General features: G+C 62.7%; 1 protein-coding gene across 8 annotated transcripts; it reads left to right on the top strand.

Moving 5' to 3' along the window:
• Nucleotides 1–300: 300 nt before the first annotated feature.
• Nucleotides 301–20550, top strand: PCNX3 (pecanex 3). 8 transcript variants are annotated; one of them, XM_064576152.1, is made up of 35 exons: nt 304–935; nt 1302–1489; nt 1719–1818; nt 1936–1975; nt 2059–2154; nt 2382–3509; nt 4003–4123; nt 4210–4385; nt 4807–4897; nt 5279–5414; nt 6670–6830; nt 7620–7773; nt 8060–8092; nt 8368–8539; nt 8651–8761; nt 9108–9199; nt 9362–9471; nt 9645–9750; nt 9856–9948; nt 10122–10272; nt 11098–11242; nt 11602–11779; nt 12797–12906; nt 13078–13206; nt 13580–13638; nt 13739–13954; nt 14579–14832; nt 17218–17448; nt 17620–17723; nt 18032–18179; nt 18280–18510; nt 18638–18912; nt 19296–19429; nt 19510–19808; nt 19885–20550. In XM_064576152.1, the coding sequence occupies exons 1-35, from the start codon at nt 783–785 to the stop codon at nt 20083–20085; spliced, it is 6126 nt and encodes a 2041-aa protein (XP_064432222.1). In that variant the 5' UTR covers nt 304–782; the 3' UTR covers nt 20086–20550. The 8 variants fall into 8 exon arrangements, with proteins under 8 accessions (XP_064432225.1, XP_064432222.1, XP_054367817.1 ...); XM_054511842.2 differs by having other exon boundaries at nt 4207–4385; XM_054511841.2 differs by having other exon boundaries at nt 4000–4123.
• The last annotated feature ends 813 nt before the right edge of the window (nt 20551–21363 follow it).

Genomic DNA, 21363 nt, shown 5'->3' with positions numbered 1-21363 from the left:
CCGCCATTACCCAGTGGCCACTCAACTATCCTTTCGGTTCCGCCCAGTGGTGTCAACTGGGTTGACAACGCCTAAGTGTGCGCATGCGTTCCAGCGCTACCGCTTTTGGACCTCTCTTCTTTTAGACCGGGACTCTGCGCACGCCCTAAGGGCTCCCCCGCGTCTTAGCGCTCTACCACCTTCCTGCGCGTGCGTCGGGTTTTCTGCCTTCAACTTTTCCTTTTCCGGGTCCCAACTAGGCCTGTCGGGCGCATGCGCCACTGCTGGCTGGCGGCTCGCTGCTCCTTCCGGCCTCCCCCTTGGGCCGGGTCCCGCAGTAGTCGGGCGAGCGCTGAGACCGAAGCGAGTGACCTGTAACCCCGGAAGTGGACCTCAGGGTCCCGGGGCTCTCCCCGGGCCGGAGACGAGGGAGCTGTCGCCTGCACCCTCGGAACACCCACCCCACGCCCATCTCTGGATGCCGCCGACGGGTGTCCGGCCCGTGCCCCGCGCTTGCCTACCGGCTCGGCCCCTCGGAGCAGTTCTGGGCCGGGGGTGGGGGCCTGGACCCCGCCCCTGATGAGGCTCCACCCCCGCGTCCAGGCCTCGCACCGCTGACTGCCCGGGTCGGCCCCGCCCCCTGCCCGCCCCCTCGCCCGGCAGACCCCTTTCCCCGGCTGGGGGAGGCCATGGCGTGAGCGCGAGGCCGGGCCCCGGGGCCCTCGGGCACCAGGCGGGGCATGGACCAGCGGCCGCCCCCATGAGGGTCCCGGGAGGGGGGCGCGCGCAGCAGCGGCGGGGCCATGGGGTCGCAGGTGTTGCAGATCCTGCGCCAAGGGGTGTGGGCTTCGCTCACTGGCGGTTGGTTCTTCGACCCGCACCAGAGCACCTTCTCCAACTGCTTCCACCTTTACGTCTGGATCTTCCTGCTCACCTTTCCTTTTTTGCTGTACATGGTGAGATGCTGCCGCCACCTGTAACTCCCGCCGGGGAAAGGGAGGGCAGATGTCACGGAGGGGTGCCAACCTGGCAGGGATTCGGCGCTGTGGGGGTGGAGAGAGGACTCACTGCAGAGTGTGGGGTATATGGAGGAGTGGCCAAATTATTCCTTAATTGGGTTGGGTGACCTTGAGGCTCTCAATTGATTTCTCTCCAGTGAGAGGATAGAACCCCTTGACAGGGTCCTTGTACCAGTTGTAAGGGATGGGTGAGGAGGTCTTGTGAATTTGTGAAAGCTGGCTGTGACTGTGGTGGTAGGTCTACCCCGTGGGGAGAGGGGACAGGGCTGCGTGAGGAGGAACCTGACTTGCTGCTGCCTCCAGGTCCTGCCCCCCAGCGTGATGGTGGCCGGTGTGTACTGCTTCGTGGTGGCTGTCATCTTCACTACCATCAAGACTGTGAACTATCGGCTACATGCTATGTTCGATCAGGGCGAGATTGTGGAGAAGCGCAACTCGACCATGGGGGAGCCAGAGGAGGAGCCTGCGCAGGGGGACAGCAGTCTGCCCAGGTGAGTGGGGGAGGGGCTGTGTTGGGAATTAAGGGGTCTTAGTGCCTGGGCTTAAGCCTCGGAGCCTTAGGGACACTGACTTCAGGAGCAGGTGAGCACCTGTTCTGTGGTCAGCCCCAGACTTGTGAGAGGACCCTTGAGAAGAGAGGAGTGCTGGGGATAGCGAAGGAAATATAATCTCAAGGGAGGGGGAGGTTAGCTGAAAGTTGATGCTTTTCTTCACTGCTAGGGACCCTGGTGTGGAGATGACAGTGTTTCGGAAAGTGAGTTCCACACCTCCGGTACGCTGTAGCTCCCAGCATTCTGTGTTTGGCTTCAACCAGGTCTCGGTGAGTGGTCCCTACCCTCGGCCTGTCCCACTCCTCTCCTGGGAGCCTGTCCCCACTGGGGTATGTCCCGAGCCTACTTCTTACTCTGTTCCTTCATTTCTCTCTTTGTCTGCTCAGGAGCTGCTGCCCCGGATGGAGGACTCTGGGCCCCTCAGAGGTAGGTGGCTGCTGGCTGTGTGGAATGAGAGGGCACCCCGATGTCTTGAAATCCTGCTGACACCTGTGGGGCCATGGTTGCAGACATCAAGGAACTGGTGCGTGAGCAGGGCAGCAACAATGTGATTGTGACCTCAGCGGATCGAGAGATGCTGAAGCTAAGCTCACAGGAGAAACTGAGTGAGTGGGCATGATCTGGCAGGGGCTTGTGGGGAGGACTGGCTATCTTGTCTTCGAGTCACCCCAACTTTTGCTTCCCCAGAGCTCTCTTTGTCCTTCAGGATGGGGCCTTCTCGTTGTCCTGCCCCAGCTGGGCTCTGGGGAAGTGGTGGCCACAGGATCCCCTTAGTGGCTGGTTCCTTTTGCAGCATGCCTTTTCCTCATCTTGTCTTCCTTTTTTCTGATAGTTGGAGACCTTCCCCAGACACCCCCGGGGGCTGCCCCAGACCCCTCTCTCCCCAGCACAGACTCTTCAGAACGTTCTCCCTTGGCTGGGGATGGAGCCCCCTGGAGTGGGAGCAGTGTGGCCGACACTCCCATGAGCCCCCTTCTGAAGGGGAGCCTCAGCCAGGAGCTGAGCAAGAGCTTCCTGACCCTGACCCGGCCTGAGCGGGCCCTTGTGAGGACCAGCAGTCGACGGGAACAACGCCGGGGAGCAGGCGGCTACCAGCCCCTGGACCGGCGGGGCTCCGGTGAGCCCACGCCCCAGAAAGCGGGCTCCTCGGATTCCTGCTTCAGTGGCACTGACAGGGAGACGTTGAGCAGCTTCAAGAGCGAGAAGACCAACTCAACCCATCTGGACAGCCCCCCCGGTGGGCAAGCCCCCGAGGGCAGCGACACAGACCCCCCGTCTGAGGCTGAGCTGCCCGCATCACCAGATGCCGGAGTCCCCTCTGATGACACGCTGCGTTCCTTTGACACAGTCATAGGAGCAGGGACGCCACCGGGCCCAGCTGAGCCACTCCTGGTTGTGCGGCCCAAGGACTTGGCCTTGCTACGGCCCACCAAGCGGCGGCCCCCCATGCGAAGACACTCCCCGCCTGGCCGTGCCCCTCGGCGGCCCCTGCTTGAAGGTGGGGGCTTCTTTGAGGACGAAGACACCAGCGAGGGCAGCGAGCTGAGCCCAGCCTCCAGCCTCCGCTCTCAGCGCCGCTACAGTACTGACAGCTCTTCTTCCACTTCCTGCTATTCCCCCGAGAGCCCCCGCGGTGCAGCAGGGGGACCCCGGAAGCGACGGGCCCCCCATGGGGCTGAGGAGGGGGCTGCCGTGCCCCCCAAGCGGCCCTACGGGACCCAGCGGACGCCTAGTACTGCCAGCGCCAAAACGCATGCCCGCGTGCTGAGCATGGATGGGGCCGGGGGCGATGTCCTGAGGGCCCCCCTGGCCGGCTCCAAGGCTGAGCTGGAGGCCCAGGCGGGGGTGGAGCTGGCTTCTGGTGAGCCTGCTCTGCTGCCCGCTGAGGCCCACAGGGGACCCGCTGCCAACCAGCCCGGCTGGCGGGGGGAGCTGCAAGAGGAAGGTGCTGTGGGGGGAGGTGAGTGCCCGCTCTGCTGGGGGCGTGGGGGCGGTGAGCTAGGTAGAGGCTTGGGTTTGGACAAAGGCCAGGCTGGAGTGGAGCTGGTCAGAGTTGGCTCGGCCTCTGTCTTAGGCAGCAGGTGGATGTGGACTGAGTGGTTGAGTGATGTCTGCTGAACCCCTCAGATGAGCAGGGCTGGGAGATCTCAGACACCTGGCTCCAGCTCCTGCAGTTAGCACAGAGCCCCGTGCATCGGGGACTCCGAGCGTCCACATTCATTCTCCTGGGCCACCAGCGGGGCAGGGCAAGAGCGTGTCCTTATTTCCAGATGTGGAAACTGAGGCACAAGCGGTTAGGTGACCTGGCTAGGCCCCGGAGGCAGGACACGGTTGGATTAGGCCCGACCTGATCAGGAGCAGCTGCCAGCGCCCCCCCCACCCCCCCACCCCCGTGTCTGAGGCTGTGTCCGAGCCTCTGTGGCTTATGCACGGGGCCTCTCCCTGGGCAGCAGCTGACGAGACTGGCAAGCGGGACCGCACGAGCAGTGTGCGGCGGACTCAGGCCATCCGCAGGCGCCACAATGCGGGCAGCAACCCCACCCCTCCAGCCTCTGTCATGGGCTCGCCCCCCAGGTGAGCCCCTGCCGGTCGGTCGGAGGGGTGGCGGGGGCCGGCGGCTCTGAGTGGCGCTGACCCGCGGGCTGGCCCCTCCTCAGCAGCCTGCAGGAGGCTCAGCGCAGCCGGGCCGCCTCTCACTCCCGGGCGCTGACGCTGCCCTCCGCCCTGCACTTCGCTTCCTCCCTGCTGCTCACGCGGGCCGGCGCCACCGTGCACGAGGCCTGCACCTTTGATGACACGTCCGAGGGTGCCGTGCACTACTTCTATGACGAGAGCGGTGAGCCCCTCCCCGAGTTCCGGGGGCCCGACACCCCCTCTCCCTCCTGCTGAGGGTCTTCGTCGTCCCAGTGGCAGTGCTCGCGCTGTTGGCCACGGACCACCCGCTCAGCCCGTGGTGACTGCTTTCCCTGTGCTGCCCGCCATCAAACCTGCAGTCTCTCTGGGACGTGGGTGGCCTCATTATCTCTGCTCTGCCTGTGAGGAAGCTGAGGCACGGCCTGAAGTCACAGCTGAGCAAGTGGCAGAACAGGGACCCGAACCCAGGGCGGGCTGACCTGCAGGCCCTCTCCTCCCCAGCTCGGGGTTCCTAGGGGCTGGGCTGCCATCCAGGGGAACTCCTCACTGGGTGGTCCATGTGGGTGAGGCCTCGGTGCCCCTGTCCCTGACGTGCTGCCTTGTGTCCCATACCCCTGGCCCAGGTGTGCGGCGTTCCTACACCTTCGGCCTAGCTGGAGGCGGCTACGAGAACCCTGTGGGGCAGCAGGGGGAGCAGGCAGCCAATGGAGCTTGGTGAGTCTCCAAGCTGGGGCTCTCCTGGCCAGCAGCCTGGCAGGTTGCCGTTTCTGGGGATTTTCTCATTTTCTTTGCTGTGCTGGGGCAGGGACGGCTCAGAACCTTCAGGAGAAGAGAGGGGGAAGCAGCAAAGGGCAGGCGTATGGGGATCCTTTGACACTGTAGGAACGTGACATTTCTGGGCAGGAGGCTTCCAGGAAGCCCAGGGCCTGGGAGGCAGGCGCTTCTGCCACTGGCTTCCTCTGGATCCTCTGTGATCCTCTTGGATATCTGAGCAGCCCCCTGAGAACCCCAGTTATGGCCTAACTTTGGCCTTAGTCCCACCACTGTCCTGGGGCTCTCCAGTGGCTCCGATCTTCATGGCTGCTGTTCCTACAGGGACCGCCACTCGCATTCCTCCAGCTTCCACTCGGCCGATGTCCCTGAGGCAGCGGGTGGCCTGAACCTGCTGCAGCCGAGGCCCGTGGTTCTGCAGGGCATGCAGGTGCGCCGTGTGCCCCTGGAGATCCCGGAGGTGAGGAGCCAGTGGTCAGGGAAGGACCTGTAGGAGGGGCCGCAGCGGCAGGGGGCGCAGGGCAGGTTGCGGAGCCCAGGTGCCGAGAGGGACAGGCCGCTCAAGTGAGGGCTCTGGGGGCCCGCGTTTGTGTCCTGACCTTTGATGGCTGGCCCTGGGTGTGCAGGCTCTGGGTCTCTGTGGCTCAGGGAGTCGTTCGTTCATTTATTCAACAAGTGTGTATGGAGTATCTTTTTTATTCTGGAGAGGCCCACAGGGAGCGGGGAGGGCGGGTCTCTGCGGTGAAACCCGCAGAAGAGGTCAACTTACCCGGCCGTGGCCTGGCGCTCCGTGTGCTGGGCCTGGGCGCGTGGCATGGCTCCGGGCAGTCTGTCCCTGCTCGTTACCATAACCTCCTGTTTCACTCTGAAAGCGTCCCGCTTTGGATAATAATTTACGCGGTCAGTCTAGGAACAACAGAAGCGTTAAAGACGTGCAAGACGCAGACTCTAGAATTTAAAGAATTATGGTAAAAGGGGCACCCACACACCTAACGCTCAGGGTCACAGAACACATGCAGGGCCCAGAAGCCCCACGTGCCCCTTTCTGATGCACTTATTCTCCTTAGTTGTCACACAGGAGGGGCACCATGGTCCTGACACAGCTGATGGCCACATCCAGAGGCAGGGGCCGTGCATCTTTGGCTCTGCATGGTATCCCCAAGGCCTGGCACAGGGCCAGGCCCATAGCTTGCCCCCTAAGTATTTGCTGAATGAAGGGCACATGAAAGTCTAAGAGATTGAGTAGCTTGCCTAGGGCCTCACAACACGGCCGTTGGCACCCAGGCCTGTCGTCAGGGCTGGTGCTCTATGTGTTCAGCGTGGGGTGGTCAGAGTGACCCATGATGGCTCTGTCCAGGAGGACGGTACCATTTGTACTGGGTCCCAAAGGACAGGTGGACTTCACTGAGCCCAGGAAGAGGCAGGAGAGGCTGCCTGAGTGGGGAGGACAGATGTGGGCGCTGGCGACTCTGGCCCTCGGCAGCCCCAGCAGTCCCCAGCAGCCATTGAGCCATGTCCCGGGGACCTGGAGAGAGGAGCGCGCCTTTGTGATGGAGCAGCAGGACCGGCCACAGGGCCACTAGGTGGCGGGGACTTTCTTTCTGTGCTGTGCTGAGGAGATGGCTGACAAGCCAGTGTGCACCGGGAAGGGGAGTGGTGGCAGTGGCCCGTGTTGGGGGGCGAGGGGCTGATGGCTGCGGCTGTGGGGACCGCAGTTTGACCTGCTGGACCAGGACTCCCTGCACGAATCCCAGGAGCAGACGCTGATGGAGGAGGCGCCGCCGCGGGCCCAGCACAGCTACAAGTACTGGCTGCTTCCTGGCCGCTGGACATCCGTGCGCTATGAGCGGCTGGCCCTCCTGGCCCTGCTGGACCGGTGAGTGCCTGGCCCCGGGCCTTCCGGACCCTCTAAACGTGTGGAGCCCATCACGGCATCAGAGAACCTAATGGCGGGGGCCACTGAAGGTGCCTCAGGGGCTGAGGTCTGTGGTGGGGTTTGACTAGGTCCTTCTGGGGTATAAAGAGGTGGCCGAGTGGATGGTGCTCTAGTTACTCCCTGTCCAAAAGCCCTGCTCCCAGCTGTTCCCATCCAGTCTGTTGCTTTTGTTTGCTTCAGTGTTAAGAGTTGATGAAATTGAGTGCTGTCGCCTAAAAAAGCTCATAAACGCTTTATCTGAGTCTTCCCATTTCTTAGGGGTAATTGAGGACCAGGAAGCCAGAGAGGGAAGTCAGATGACTTTTGTTATCTACGTGGATGGCTTGGGCCTAGAACCTGTGGCCCGGCTTCCCACACTCTGGATTTCCTCCTGGCACTGCAGTGGGCGTGTGTCGGGCCCCGCCTGTGTGCATAGCACGGCCTGTTTGATTGGGCATGCACGAGCCGCAGACAGGCAAGCCCCTCAGTGGTGGCCCTTGGAGCCTCAGGGTCTGGAAGGGGCGAAGATCGGGATGCAGGGCAGCAGTGGGGCAGCTTCCGGGAGCAGGGGCCACCCGGCCCCGTCCTTGAAAGGGATAGGTTCGCATATCTAGAGGAGGAGGGGTGCTCTGGGCACAGGCTCAGAAGTGGGCCTTTGTGGCTGGGTCTTGCTCTCCTCCGCACTCCACCTGCCTTCGCCCCACTAGCCGGGAAGGAGATGGGTGTGCCCTGACCCTGCTGTCTCTCCAGGACTCGGGGGCTGGTGGAGAACATACTCGGCATCGGCCTGAGCAGCCTCGTCGCCTTCCTGGGCTACCTGTTGCTGCTCAAGGGCTTCTTCACGGATATTTGGGTCTTCCAGTTCTGCTTGGTCATCGCCTCCTGCCAGTATTCCCTGCTGAAGGTCAGGCCTTGCTCCTTGCGTTTCCTTCCCTCGCCCACCTCTTTCCAGATATCTCCATGCCCGCAACCTGTTTTGAGGGGTGTGAGCTCGAAAGCAGAGAAGGTGCTTAAGATCCCCTGTAGTCAGCCTCCCATCTTACCCATGAGAGAACCGAGGCTCAGAACGGTGTAGGGTCCTGCCCTGGCCACCCCTGACAGTCCGGTGGTGGAACTGAGCAGGTCCTGGGGTCTCTGACCCTCCCTTGGGCTCTGGCTCTCATTGCCAACGTAGCTGCTATCTCTTCCAGAGCGTCCAGCCTGATGCGGCATCTCCCATGCACGTGAGTACCAGTGCCTTTCCTCACGAGTCTCGGGCGTGGGCCGTGGGTAGGGGCTGAGACAGGTGTGGAGGGGTCTGGGAGAGGCAGGGCTCCCTGACCACCCCTGTGGCCTCAGATCCTCAGTCCTGCTGCCCTCACCCTGCCAGGCTTTCTATCTTGGATCCAGGGCCATGGGCAGGGCACGGGAGCATGCATGAGCCTGTGTGTGTGTGCGTGGACGTGCGTGCGGGGTGGTCAGCTGGGGAGACCTGGCCCCTCACCGTCCTGCTCCCCAGGGCCACAACTGGGTGATCGCATATAGCCGGCCTGTCTACTTCTGTATCTGCTGTCTGCTCATCTGGCTGCTGGACGCCCTGGGCTCAGCTCAGCCCTTCCCCCCCGTCTCCCTGTACGGCCTCACGCTCTTCTCCGCCTCCTTCTTCTTCTGTGCCCGTGACGTGGCCACCGGTGAGATCGGGCAGCGTTGAGGTGGCCCGGGGGAGTGAGGGCCCAAGGGTGACGGGCCAAGGGGTGGCCTGCAGGCTGACCGACCGGACCTTTGCTTTCCCTCCCTGACAGTGTTTACCTTGTGCTTCCCGTTCGTCTTCCTCCTGGGCCTCCTGCCCCAGGTCAACACTTGCCTCATGTACCTGCTGGAGCAGATAGATATGCATGGCTTCGGGGGCACAGGTATGGGGCCCATAGGTGGCTTGGGGGTCGGGAGGCAGCGTGGGGCCCAGAAGGGGCTGTGGCTTAGTTATGTGGCTCCAGCCTTTTGCTGATCTTTCTCTTCTGTTTATACTGTGGATCTCAAGAGCCCAGCTCTTCCCCCCTCTTCCCCCCAAGCAAGGGGTTTAAACCCAAGAATGCCAGAAGCTCTGAGGACCTCTCAGGGCTCAGGGAGCAGACAGCAGTGGGCTGGGGATGGGTCCCAGGGCGGTTAGCCTGTGGGAATTGAGGGGCAGCGGGGTGGGGGTGAGGTGGGATGCCAGCAGGTAGGCGTTGGTCTTTACCTGCTCTTTCTCCCCCCTCACAGCTGCCACCAGCCCGCTCACGGCAGTCTTCAGCCTGTCCCGCAGCCTGCTCGCTGCTGCCCTGCTCTATGGTTTCTGCCTTGGGGCCATCAAGGTAGGGATGACCTGTGGGGTGGGGGGCATGCTGAGGCCCAGGGGGGTCATTGGGACAGGACTGTGAATTGGGACCAGCAGTGGCTTCTCCCATGGGGGGACCCCCCCAGCGCCCCCCACGCTTACCCTTGCCTCCCTTGACCAGCATGGGTTCTCTCCCCAGACTCCTTGGCCGGAGCAGCACGTCCCTGTCCTCTTCTCGGTCTTCTGTGGCCTCCTGGTGGCACTGTCCTACCACCTGAGCCGTCAGAGCAGTGACCCCACTGTGCTCTGGTGGGTGCCCGCATGTGCCTGTCCGTGCGCATGTGTGTGTTTGTGTGAGTGTGCATGGCAAGAGTTGGCGGTGGGGATCTGTGCACGTGCCTGTCACCAGCTGACCCTGGAGCCCGCGGGAGGAGGGGCGGCTTCCGCAGACCCGGGCCCCTGCCTTTTCTCACCCACCCCAGGTCCCTGATCAGGAGCAAGCTCTTCCCCGAGCTGGAGGAGCGGAGCTTGGAGACAGCTCGGGCTGAGCCCCCAGACCCACTGCCAGACAAGATGCGCCAGTCGGTGGTGAGAGGCTGGAGCGTGGGGTTCTAGTCTCGGGGCGGAGGGCTGCCAGGGTGCGGTCGGCCCCGGGCTGGCGGACACCCACACTCGTGTGTCCCGGCCTTGCAGCGTGAGGTCCTGCACTCTGACCTGGTGATGTGTGTGGTGATTGCCGTGCTCACCTTCGCCGTCAGCGCCAGCACCGTCTTCATCGCCCTGAAGGTTCGTGTGGCCTGGGCCACCCCTGCCCCCTCGCTCTTTGCAGGAGCCTGCTTAGCTTGAGGGCCCCTGGCCGCCATGGCCTCATGTCCTTCTCCGCCCAGGCCCGTGCCCCAGCCCCGTGGGCTCCGTGGCCCACTCGCCTGGGCTGAGCCTCCGGCCTCCCCCTCTTGCAGTCGGTGCTGGGCTTCGTGCTGTACGCGCTGGCCGGGGCCGTGGGCTTCTTCACGCACTACCTGCTGCCGCAGCTCCGCAAACAGCTGCCCTGGTTCTGCCTGTCGCAGCCTGTGCTGAAGCCGTCTGAGTACAGCCAGTATGAAGTGCGCGGTGAGTGCCTGCCCCGGGGCGCTGGGGTCCCTCCGCCCCTCCTGCCCCTGTTGGGGGGCGGGGTACATGCAGCCTGGTGAGAGCTCAGAGTGCCAGCAGGGGGCAGCCTCTGCCCATGCCCCTGGTCCCCAGGCGCACGCCCCGCAGCAGCCCCGCCTGCCCTCCCGTCCTGCCTGCTGCACCCCGGCCAGGACCCTGCTTGCCTCTCATGCTACCCGCCCTGCTCTTTCTCTGCTCCTCTTGCTTTCTCTGGGGAGATGGAGGATATAGAATTCCAAGGCCCTAAAGGGTTCTGTCGTCTGGAAGGATTGACTGGTTGCCCATAGACTAGGTCTGCCAGGCCGATTTTCATTTGGGCTGTGTGATAAAGCGCCTCTAAGCCTCGGGTTTGTCACCTGGATCTGTTACACGAAGTTCCACATGCCCTGTTCTGCGTAAGCGATGAAAGATTTTGCCCACTGGGCCGGCGTTCCCACGTGGCTACAGTCAGCTCAAGCCGGGGGGCCAGTGACCCGTGATAAAGGGGCTGTAGCTCGAGGTCACCGTGTGTGTGGGCCTCACCCAGCCTGCCTTGGCTCCAGCGGGCATTGGGGATGTCCTCATTAGGTTTGTTTTTCCACACAGTAGAATGGGCAAGGCGTGTGCCCTGAGACCCTGAATGTCCTGCTCGGGCCTCCTCGCACTCATTTGAGCTGCCACAAAGTCTCTGGGGACCCGCAGAGCCGTGGTTTGCCTTCCCTCCAGGCCCCCTCCAGGCGTGCACCTGACCTGGCCCAGCAGTGGGAGGGGAGCACGGAGGGTCAGCAGTCCTGCCTCCCGTTGCAGGCGCTGCGCAGGTGATGTGGTTTGAGAAGCTGTATGCCAGCCTTCAGTGCATCGAGAAGTACCTCATCTACCCTGCCGTGGTGCTCAATGCCCTCACGGTGGACGCCCATGCTGTCGTCAGCCACCCGGACAAGTTCTGCCTCTAGTGAGGACCGCCCCCCCGCCCCCCACCATCCCCGTCTGCATTCCCATGGGACACGTGGGACACCGAAGCCCACAGAGGGAATGACGCCTGCCTCAGTTGCCCCAGCAAGCAAGCAAAAGCAGTTCTCGAGCTCCTGACGCTCTCTGTTGAGACAGTTGCCTCTTTGAAAACAGATGTGTCTCCCAGATGTGTCTCTAAAGGGGGACCCCTTTAGAGAGCAGAGACTGAGCATCCCTCGCCCACAAGAGCAGGGCCCAGCTCGGCGGAGCCCAGGCCAGGGCCGGGGAGGGATGGGCCCCAACCCCCTCCGCACCCCCGCAAGTCCCACCTGCCACCTAATGCCTGTTCCTCATCCACAGCTGCCGGGCGCTGCTGATGACGGTGGCTGGGCTGAAGCTGTTGCGCTCAGCCTTCTGCTGCCCACCCCAGCAGTACCTGACCTTGGCCTTCACTGTCCTGCTCTTCCACTTCGACTACCCACGCCTCTCCCAGGGCTTTTTGCTCGACTACTTCCTCATGTCCCTGTTCTGCAGCAAGGTGAGTTGGCGGCCACGTTGCCGACTCTAGGCTGTGCGGCGGGAGCAGAACATGTCTGCGTTGGCAGCGGGGAGAACTTCCCCAGGGGCCTGCAGCCCTGTAGTTGCTGCCCCACATCGGCCCCGCCGTGGGCCTTTGCAGTGCATGCCCCAGGGGCACAGAGGAAGCTGTGGTTCAAAGCACCAAAGTGACATGCCTCGGGTCCCCCAGAGAATTGGTGACCAGCCAGGACTTGAATCCAGGTCTGTCTGACTTCGCTGCCTGTTCTCGGAGTCATGGCCCTTCACCACCTTCCTCGTGAGCAGTTACTAGGTGGTCAAGACTTGGCCTTGTCCTCTGGAAACCAGCCTCTGAGCTCTGCCCCTTGGCCGGCCACAGCCCTGGGGAGCAGTTAAGAGCTGAGTTTCAAAAGCCTCTGGGGCCTGGATAGATCTAGACTGCTCTGCCACACTGTGGGACCCCCTGGTGTGGGGTTCAGTGGGGGAATCACTGAACAAAGAGCCATTCCCTGACACTGTACCGGAGGCCTATGGTGGTGCCTGCCATGAGACCCCAGCATGGCCCTGAGCCATTTTCTCTTTTACATGGGCATTCTAGTCTGGCTTCTGGTCTGGTCCAGGATGGTAGGGATCCAAGTTGTGCCCCCCTCGGAGGGCGGGGCCCGTCTCAACTTTCAATATCATGGTCGAGGCCCAGCCTCATCACTGACTTATGGCTTGAGCAAGTTGTCATCCTACCCTGCTTTTTCCGAACTTTCCCATCTGCAAAATGGGGCAAGAATAGGAAGCTCCCAGGGTGGTCCCGCCAATAGTCGGCTAACGCTCCCTTAGAGGGTCTGCTAACAATAACAGGTGCTTTGAGCCAGGTCCAGAGAGAAAGGGCTGGGAGTGATGTTGAGCTTGACTCCCACACGGGCAGCCACTGGGGTAGCCCTGAGGCTCTGCATGGGTCCTTGGCTGACCCCACCTCTGTGAGTGACCTGCGTATCTTTTCCTTTTCCCTCTCCGACCCTGCCAGCTGTGGGACCTGCTGTACAAGCTGCGTTTTGTGCTGACCTACATCGCGCCCTGGCAGATCACCTGGGGCTCTGCTTTCCACGCTTTTGCCCAGCCCTTTGCTGTGCCTCATATCCAGCCTGCTGCCCGCGGCCTGGGCGCGGGGGGGGGGGGGGGGGGCGCGTGCGGGGAGGACAGTGGCCTGGATGGGGGCACGCGGGGCAGGTTGATGAGAGTTAAAGGGTGGTGAGGGAGGCTAGGGAGGGTCCTGTGTGCCCGCCACCTCCTTGACTCGTGCCCAGACTCGGCCATGCTGTTCGTTCAAGCTCTGCTCTCGGCACTTTTCTCCACGCCACTCAACCCCCTGCTGGGCAGCGCCGTCTTCATCATGTCCTACGCGCGGCCCCTCAAGTTCTGGGAGCGCGACTACAAGTGAGTCTCGAGGGAGCAGGCGGGTCACCCAGAGGGTCCTCGGAAGGTAGGGGAGCTTGGAGCCCCGGCGGGGCGCAGAGAGAGGCCGCAGCAGGGATGCAAGTGCTTGGGCATGGCGGGCTTCAGGTGGCTGATCTGATGAGCGCAAAACCTGAGTCCATCCTCCAAGCCTCGGGCTCATCCCTGTTCTTCCTGGCTGTGTGGTCCTGGGGGAGTCCCCTCACGTCCCGGAGCCTCGGCCCCCTGTGAAATGGGACTCTCATGGCATCTGCCCAGAGAACAGGGGTGTGGGCTCCGAGGCCGCAGTGGTGGGCTGGCGGGGATCCTCTTTGGAACCTGTCGGCCGACTGTGTTTGTCATTCTGTCTGAACAGCACTAAACGTGTGGATCATTCCAACACCCGCCTGGTCACACAGCTGGATCGGAACCCCGGTGTGTACTCGGCCCCCCGGGGGCCTCTAGGGCAGCGCCTCCCTGGGGAGGGGGCCTCGCTCGTCATTTTGTCCCTTTGTCTGTCTGTCCTGGGTCTCAGGCGCTGACGACAACAACCTCAACTCCATCTTCTACGAGCACTTGACACGCTCGCTGCAGCACACGCTGTGTGGGGACCTGGTGCTGGGCCGCTGGGGCAACTATGGCCCCGGCGACTGCTTTGTCCTGGCCTCCGACTACCTCAACGCCCTGGTGCACCTCATCGAAGTCGGCAATGGCCTCGTCACCTTCCAGCTGCGTGGCCTTGAGTTCCGGGGTGAGCCTCGGGGCCTGGGCCTGACGTTTCCTAGCGTGTGAGGGCTGGGTTCTAGTCCAGCCCTGCCCTGGTTTGCGCGGTGACCTTGAACAAGGCACTCTTCCTCCCTAGGCCTGGGTTTCCCAGTATGAGTGGTGAGGTGGCAGGGTCTCCTTCGGCCAAGCCGTGTCCCTGTCCTGACTCTGGGTCCACAGGGACCGAACAGGCTGTTCTGGCAGAAGCGTGGGCCTGGAGCTCTGGGTTCTCCCATCAGCTGCCCCTGACCTGCTCTCGGTCTTGGGCTTGGCTCAGGTTGGGTGCCACGTAAAGTCCCTGGTGGGTGAGCTAGTAGCTCTTTGCCCTCAGGAAGACGCACATGCTGGATGTCAGCCTCGGAAGAGGCCTCTGAGGGTACAGAGGGGCTCGAGGCACAGCTCACGAGTACTGTGAACCTGAGCAGGTCACTTCTATGAGTTTCAGTCTTTGCCGTGGCCTTTGGGAGTCTGGAGGAGGAAGGGTCGTGCATTAGGAACAGTTGCTCCCGGCATCCCCAGGCAGGGAACGGTGAAGACCTGGGCGCTTGCTAGGGGGAAGGCGGGCAGGGAGGTCCCGGTGGCCCCCTGACTGGGCGCCGCGCACCTGCAGGTACATACTGCCAGCAGCGCGAGGTCGAGGCCATCACGGAGGGCGTGGAGGAGGATGAGGGCTGCTGCTGCTGTGAGCCCGGCCACCTGCCGCGGGTCCTGTCCTTCAATGCCGCCTTCGGGCAGCGCTGGCTGGCCTGGGAGGTGACGGCCAGCAAGTATGTGCTGGAGGGTTACAGCATCAGCGACAATAACGCGGCCTCCATGCTGCAGGTCTTTGATCTCCGCAAGATCCTCATCACTTACTACGTCAAGGTACAGCCGGCGGGTGGCTGGGCAGCAGGGGTCCCTGCTAACGATCGCTCACTGACCGGGAGCATCCTGAGTGTCATCTTCTGGTTGGTTGGGAACCGGTTTGCCCAAGGGAAGCAGAGGCCTTCGAGAGTTTACGCATCCTCCAAGATGCCACCCACCACGGGACAGCAGGCCTCAGGGGCCCTGGCAGCTTGTGTGTGGCTACAACATTGGGGCGTGGGGGGGGCGGGGCTCGCTGTCACCCTCCTCTGGAAGATGCACCTTGGACAGTGAGTACGGGGGGCAGGTGGACAGCGCGGGCAGGGATCCCCTCGCTGGGCTGCTGGTCCTGGGAAGGGCAGCTGCTGAGGCCAGCCTTCTAGACCCCCGGGAGCCCGCCCCCTCGCATCAGCACAGAGGGACGATGCTGCCAACAGTGGTAAGTGATAACCATAGGCGTGGCTGCCCAGCAGTGGTGACTACCGGGGGCAGGCTCTGTGCCAGGCACCACTCCTGAGCTGGGTGAAGCCCATCACACCCTTCGAGAGAGATCCCGACGTCTCAGCTGTGGAAGTTGGCTGACGAAACGAAGTGATTAGCCTGAGGCCCCAGGATCAGGAGAAAGTGGCGGAGCCGAGCTCAGACCCAGGCCCGGGCCTGGTGCTGCAAGCCCCCGCGGGCGGTGCTGAGGGCTGTGAGGCCCAGTGTGGGGTCCAGTGGGAGCCCTGGCCTGGGTTCTGGGGAGCCTCCTTTGGGATGTCACCTCCTTTGCTGTGCCTCAGTTTATCCCCTTGAGGAGGAGGGGTCACTGTAGTTCTGCGAGCGGACAGGAGTGATGGCCCCCAGAGGAAGGGCACCATGGCAGTGAGGTGAGGGCGGCTCCTGCCCACGTCCCCTCTGCCCTCAGCAGCTGCCCCGGGGCTCCCTGTGCGGGGCCGGGGTTGGGGGAGGCGTGCTGGGGCCCAGGGAAGCCTGCTCACCTGAGGTTCTCTCTAGGGCAGGCCTCTGCACCTCCTAGCTGTCCTCTTGTCTCCGTGGACATCCCATCTGTGGCACACACCAGAGAAGCTGTAATTCCTCTGTTGTTTTTCCCGTCCACGCAGCCACCCCTAGCGAAGGGTGTGCGAGCCTCACGCCCCTCACCTTCACCAAGAAAGATGCTGTGGTCCAGACAGGGACATTCCTAGTCTCAGGTCATCCGGGGTCACAGTTCTGTCCACCTTCTTCCCCCACTGTCAGAGAAGTGCCCTTACGCAGGTCACCCTGCTGCTTCCCGCAAGCCCAGCTCAAGGCCAACGCGGCCTCGTGGCTGTGCACCAGGCACCCAGCCAGGCCCGGGCTGGCAGGCCGAGATGAGCCCCGCCCCTGCCCAGTTTGCCACCCCGTGGGGGAGCTCACCGGCCACGGCCACAGCTGCCTCACAGGCTGGGCACGGTCAGAGCAGGGTAGGGGTGTCCGGAGGACCTGGGGAATGCTCTGCCATGTGAGTTGGGGCTGCCGGGGCAGTGCCTGGTGGGGGGTGGCAGCTGTTGAGGACAGCCTCTCGGGCCTGCGTATCCCACCAGAGCTACCCTGCTGGACGTTCCTACTCCTGCTGCCTGGGGGCCCTCTGTTCGTGGCCAGCTGCAGTACCCACCCCAGCCCTGGACTTCCCACCCTGTCCCCGGGTACGGGGCCAGCCCCATCGGCTCCATCCCAGGGTGGCACATGGAATCCCAGTAACCTTCCTGGTTGCCAACTGCCAGCCTCACACTGCCCATTCGTCCTGCCCGTCTGCCTTCCAGAAGCTCTTCTCCGTTGGCTCAAACCCCTGTTCAGCAACAAGCATCCCCTGAAAGGGTACAGGAGCCTCTGACTTTGGACACAGGTTACGTGCCATTGCCTTTTTTCTGAGAGGAATGCCCCGTGGCTGTCAGACCTCAGCTGCCTGAAGGGACCCAGGACCCACAGGCACTTAGGCCCCACTGGCCTGTAGGCAGCCCCACTACTTCAGCCTGACCTTCCAAGGCCTCTGAGATCTGGATCCCACAGCGGAATGGTGTGGAAGGTCCTGGGGGCTCCAATCCTAGCTCAGTCTGCCCTGCTGTGTAACCTCAGGCAAGTCTGCTGTCTTTCTGAACCTCAGTGTCTTACAAATGGGGGATCTTCTGAAGCAAGCAGGCGAGCACTTGCCACAGTGCAGAACCTTCCAGGGGATGCTTACTAAGGGGGGGCTGCTTCCTGGCAGCTTTCTCTCTTCTCCTCCCTGGCCTCGGAGAGGGGAGCAGACTAGCCTGTGTAGCTTCAGGGAACTCAGAGGAGACACGAGGTGGGTGTCCTAGGTCGCATCCTGGTGCTTTCTCTTCCGTGGCTAGGGCATGACCCCAGTCACTGGCCCCAGCTCTGATGCCTGCCCTCTCCTCCCAGAGCATCATCTACTACGTGAGCCGCTCACCGAAGCTGGAGGCGTGGCTCAATCATGAGGGCATCGCAGCAGCCCTGCGGCCCGTGAGGGCGCCGGGCTACGCTGACTCGGACCCCACCTTCTCACTGAGTGTGGATGAGGACTATGACCTTCGCCTCTCCGGCCTCTCACTGCCTTCCTTCTGTGCGGTGCACCTTGAGTGGATCCAGTACTGTGCCTCCCGGCGCAGCCAGGTCCGGTCCCCACTACCCTGGGGCTGCCCCCCCTGCCCCACTCCCAAGTTCTCCCTTCCCTGTACGGGTCCTCTTGCTCTCAGCCTCCCTTGGTCTGGGCCCTTGCCCCCACCGCAAGTTCCCTGTCCTGGATCTGAGTGGGGCTCTGGGGACGGGGTCCTTGTGCTGCAGCCTGTGGACCAAGATTGGAACTCGCCGCTGGTCACGCTGTGTTTTGGCCTGTGTGTGCTGGGCCGACGGGCCCTGGGGACAGCCTCGCATAGCATGTCTGCCAGGTGAGCGCCACAGGTCCAGCCGGGTCTCCTGTGTTTTCCTCTATCCTCTCCGCAAAGAGCTCTGGGCCAGCAGCCCCCAGGAACCGCATCAGCCCTTCCTTAAGGGCGGCTCCTCCCTGTGGGCAAGGCGCCTCCCAGTTCTAGACCTTGTGCGTTCCTCACCACCCCGTGAGGGACCTAGACAGAGACCAACCTTGTCAGGATGGGGAAGCAGAGGCCCAGCATGAAGAATGGTCTCAGCTCAGACCCCTGTGTGGAACGCCAGAGCTCCGAAACCTTCACGCTCCCCTGTTCCTTCTCTCCCCCAGCCTGGAGCCCTTCCTCTACGGCCTGCACGCCCTGTTCAAGGGGGACTTCCGCATCACCTCCCCGCGTGATGAGTGGGTCTTCGCTGACATGGACCTGCTTCATCGTGTGGTGGCGCCCGGGGTTCGCATGGCCCTCAAGCTTCACCAGGTGGGGAGAGGTGTGCCCAGGTAGGGTGGGCCTGTGGGGGATGAAGCCCCTCCACAGGGCAGGGGCCACTGACCCAGCCTCCATCCCGTTGGCCCCGCAGGACCACTTCACATCCCCAGATGAGTACGAGGAGCCGGCCGCCCTGTACGATGCCATCGCCGCCAACGAGGAGCGCCTGGTCATCTCGCATGAGGGTGACCCGGCCTGGCGCAGCGCCATCCTCAGCAACACACCCTCACTGCTGGCTCTGCGCCACGTCCTGGATGACGCCTCCGACGAGTACAAGATCATCATGCTCAACCGGCGCCATCTCAGCTTCCGAGTCATCAAGGTGCGGAGGGAGGGCCCTTCCCCCGCCCCGCCGGCCCCCCGGCCCCCCCCCCACGCCTGCCCCCGGCCTCCCCGCCCCGCCGGCCCCCCGGCCCGGCCCCCTGACCCTTGTGCGTGGCCGCCCGCAGGTGAACCGCGAGTGCGTCCGCGGCCTGTGGGCCGGGCAGCAGCAGGAGCTGGTGTTTCTGCGCAACCGCAACCCTGAACGCGGCAGTATCCAGAATGCCAAGCAGGCGCTCCGCAACATGATCAATTCTTCCTGTGACCAGCCACTGGGCTACCCCATCTATGTGTCGCCCCTTACCACCTCGCTGGCCGGCAGCCACCCCCAGCTGCGGGCACTGTGGGGCGGCCCCGTCAGCCTGAGTGCCATTGCCCGCTGGCTTCTGCACAGCTGGGAGAGGTGAGCCCTGCACGCCGCCCTGAGCCCGCGGGGCTGAGGTCCTGGAGTGGGAAGCAGAGGCTCAGCGAGGTGAAGCAACTTCCTCCTAGGGCTCAGAGTGAGGAAGTGCTGGAGCCAGGCCTGGGCCCTCAGAGCCGACACCATCCCAGAGCTGACCCGCCTTCACGCTGCGCTCCCACAGTTGAAGGTGGCCTTTCGCCTTCAGAGCCGTCGATAATGCCTCTCTTAGAAGACCCTGCAAAGTAGATGGCAAAATCTCTTAGAGATGGGATCCTGGGGCTCAGCGATGTTAGCTGGCTTGTCCTAGAGCTGGGGACTTGCGCCTCTGCAGTCTCGGGCCCTCCCCCTGCCAACCTGTCCCCCCCCCGCCACCCCCATCCCAGGCTCCATAAGGGCTGTGGTGCCGGCTGCAACAGCGGTGGGAACGTGGACGACTCGGACTGTGGCGGAGGCGGCGGCTTGACCTCCCTCAGCAATAACCCCCCCCTGGCACACCCCACACCTGAGAACACAGCAGGTGAGCTGGCAAGGCCGGCCTGAGCCAGTGGGCGAGAGCAGCCTCGTGGAGATCTTGACTCTCTTATCTGTCTCCCACAGGCAGTGGCGACCAACCCCTCCCTCCCGGCCCAGGCTGGGGCCCTCGGCCTTCCCTGAGCGGCTCTGGTGATGGGCGCCCCCCTCCTCTGCTGCAGTGGCCGCCCCCTCGGCTCCCTGGAGCAGCCCCTGCTTCCCCCGCCCCCACTGAGGGTCCCCGGCCCTCAAGGCCCCCTGGCCCTGGTCTCCTCAGTTCTGAGGGTCCCAGTGGGAAGTGGAGCCTGGGGGGTCGGAAGGGGCTAGGGGGCTCTGAGGCAGAGCCAGCCTCAGGGAGCCCCAAAGGAGGCACTCCCAAATCTCAGGTAAGGGTCCTGTGGAAGGCTTGCGTCCTGAGCTACTCAGGTCTGCTTTTCCACCAACCTCTCTCCCCTCTCCTAGGCGCCCCTAGACCTCAGCCTCAGCCCGGATATCAGCACCAACGCCTCCTCGCCCCTCAGAGCGGCGGCCCAGGACATTCCTTGCTTGGACAGCAGTGCTCCTGAGAGTGGCACACCCACTGGGACCCTGGGTGACTGGCCTGCCCCTGCTGAGGAGCGCGAGAGCCCGGCCGCCCAGCCCCTGCTGGAGCATCAGTACTGAGCGGCCTGGTACCCTCTGGATCCCAGCCCCAGCCCCAGGATTCAGCAACTTGGATCCCTGGTCTCTGGCCCCTTTGCTGGACCACAGAACTGAGTGGCTTTGGCTTCCACATCTGAATCCTCACCTCTGGCTGCCTTAGCTAGAGTATCAGAACTAAGTGGGCCAGATCTCTGACCTTGATCCCTGATCTCTCATCCCTAGTCCAGGGCCTGGGCTCCCCAAACTGAGGCAGGCAGCTTCCCAGCCAGGCCCTAAAAGCCAAACCCATGGGCTGGTCCCGCTTCGAGCCCGAGGCCAGGACTGACTTGACTTGGCCCCTGGGCCTGCACTGCCTGCAGGGGCAGCCCCCTGGCCTGGACCTGGGGCTGAAATGTGGGAAGGGTGGTTTCTTTTTTTCTTTCTTTCTTTTTTTTTTTTTTTTGTGCTTCGGAGACACCAGAATTAATAACACTATTTTTGATTTTGGTTGGTGTTTTCTTTTTCTGACTGGGAATGTTTGGGTGGAGGGTAGAGGAGAGTGGCCAGGTTAGGGTAGATGAGCACAGAGAGGGGGATAAAGAATGTGGGGCTGGGTTATGATGGAGATAGCGGTAAGACCCAAGTGGGGTTCAGGTAGGCCTAGGTCCCCTCCCTCACAAGTCTATTCCTTTTTTTTTTTTTTTTAAAGATTTTATTTATTTGAGAGAGAGAGAGAATGAGAGACAGAGAGCATGAGAGGGGGGAGGGTCAGAGGGAGAAGCAGACTCCCTGCCCAGCAGGGAGCCCCATGCGGGACTCCATCCCGGGACTCCAGGATCATGACCTGAGCCGAAGGCAGTCGCTTAACCAACTGAGCCACCCAGGCGCCCACAGGTCTTTTTAAAGTCCTTTTTAAACCTTGATCTGAAGTTCATTTTGTCCAGTTTCTCACCTCTATATTTTCAAAGACTTCCAGCTCATGAGGCTAGTGCCTAAAATTATCAGCCTTGACCTTGGCGAAAGCCTTTCTCTGAGCCTCAAGTTCTCCAGCTTATAAAGAAGAGAGGACACCTAAGGTGTTTTAAGAATGAGAGCGTGTGGAGAGCAGGGTCTAGTGCTTAGTAAGTGCTCATAGTCACTGTTTCTGGGCACCTGCTGTGTTCTGGTGCGAGCCGAGGGGAAGGGGCTGCTAAACACTAGGAGTCCTGCTGTAACCCTCCCAGTTGGTCTGGAAGGCAGGTACACTTTTCTGCGTTTCTCAGCTGAGGCTGGAGGCGCAACAGCGCGCGGGACTGGGCCTGGCTCTGTTTAGGTGCTCGG

Source organism: Mirounga angustirostris, unplaced genomic scaffold (genome assembly GCF_029215605.1).
Source record: "Mirounga angustirostris isolate CCGP_5_RB_7025 unplaced genomic scaffold, mMirAng1.0.hap1 SCAF_13, whole genome shotgun sequence".
Classification (NCBI taxonomy): domain Eukaryota; kingdom Metazoa; phylum Chordata; class Mammalia; order Carnivora; family Phocidae; genus Mirounga; species Mirounga angustirostris.
The sequence above is the reverse complement of the archived record's forward strand: the minus strand, read 5'-3'. Positions and strand labels throughout refer to the sequence as shown.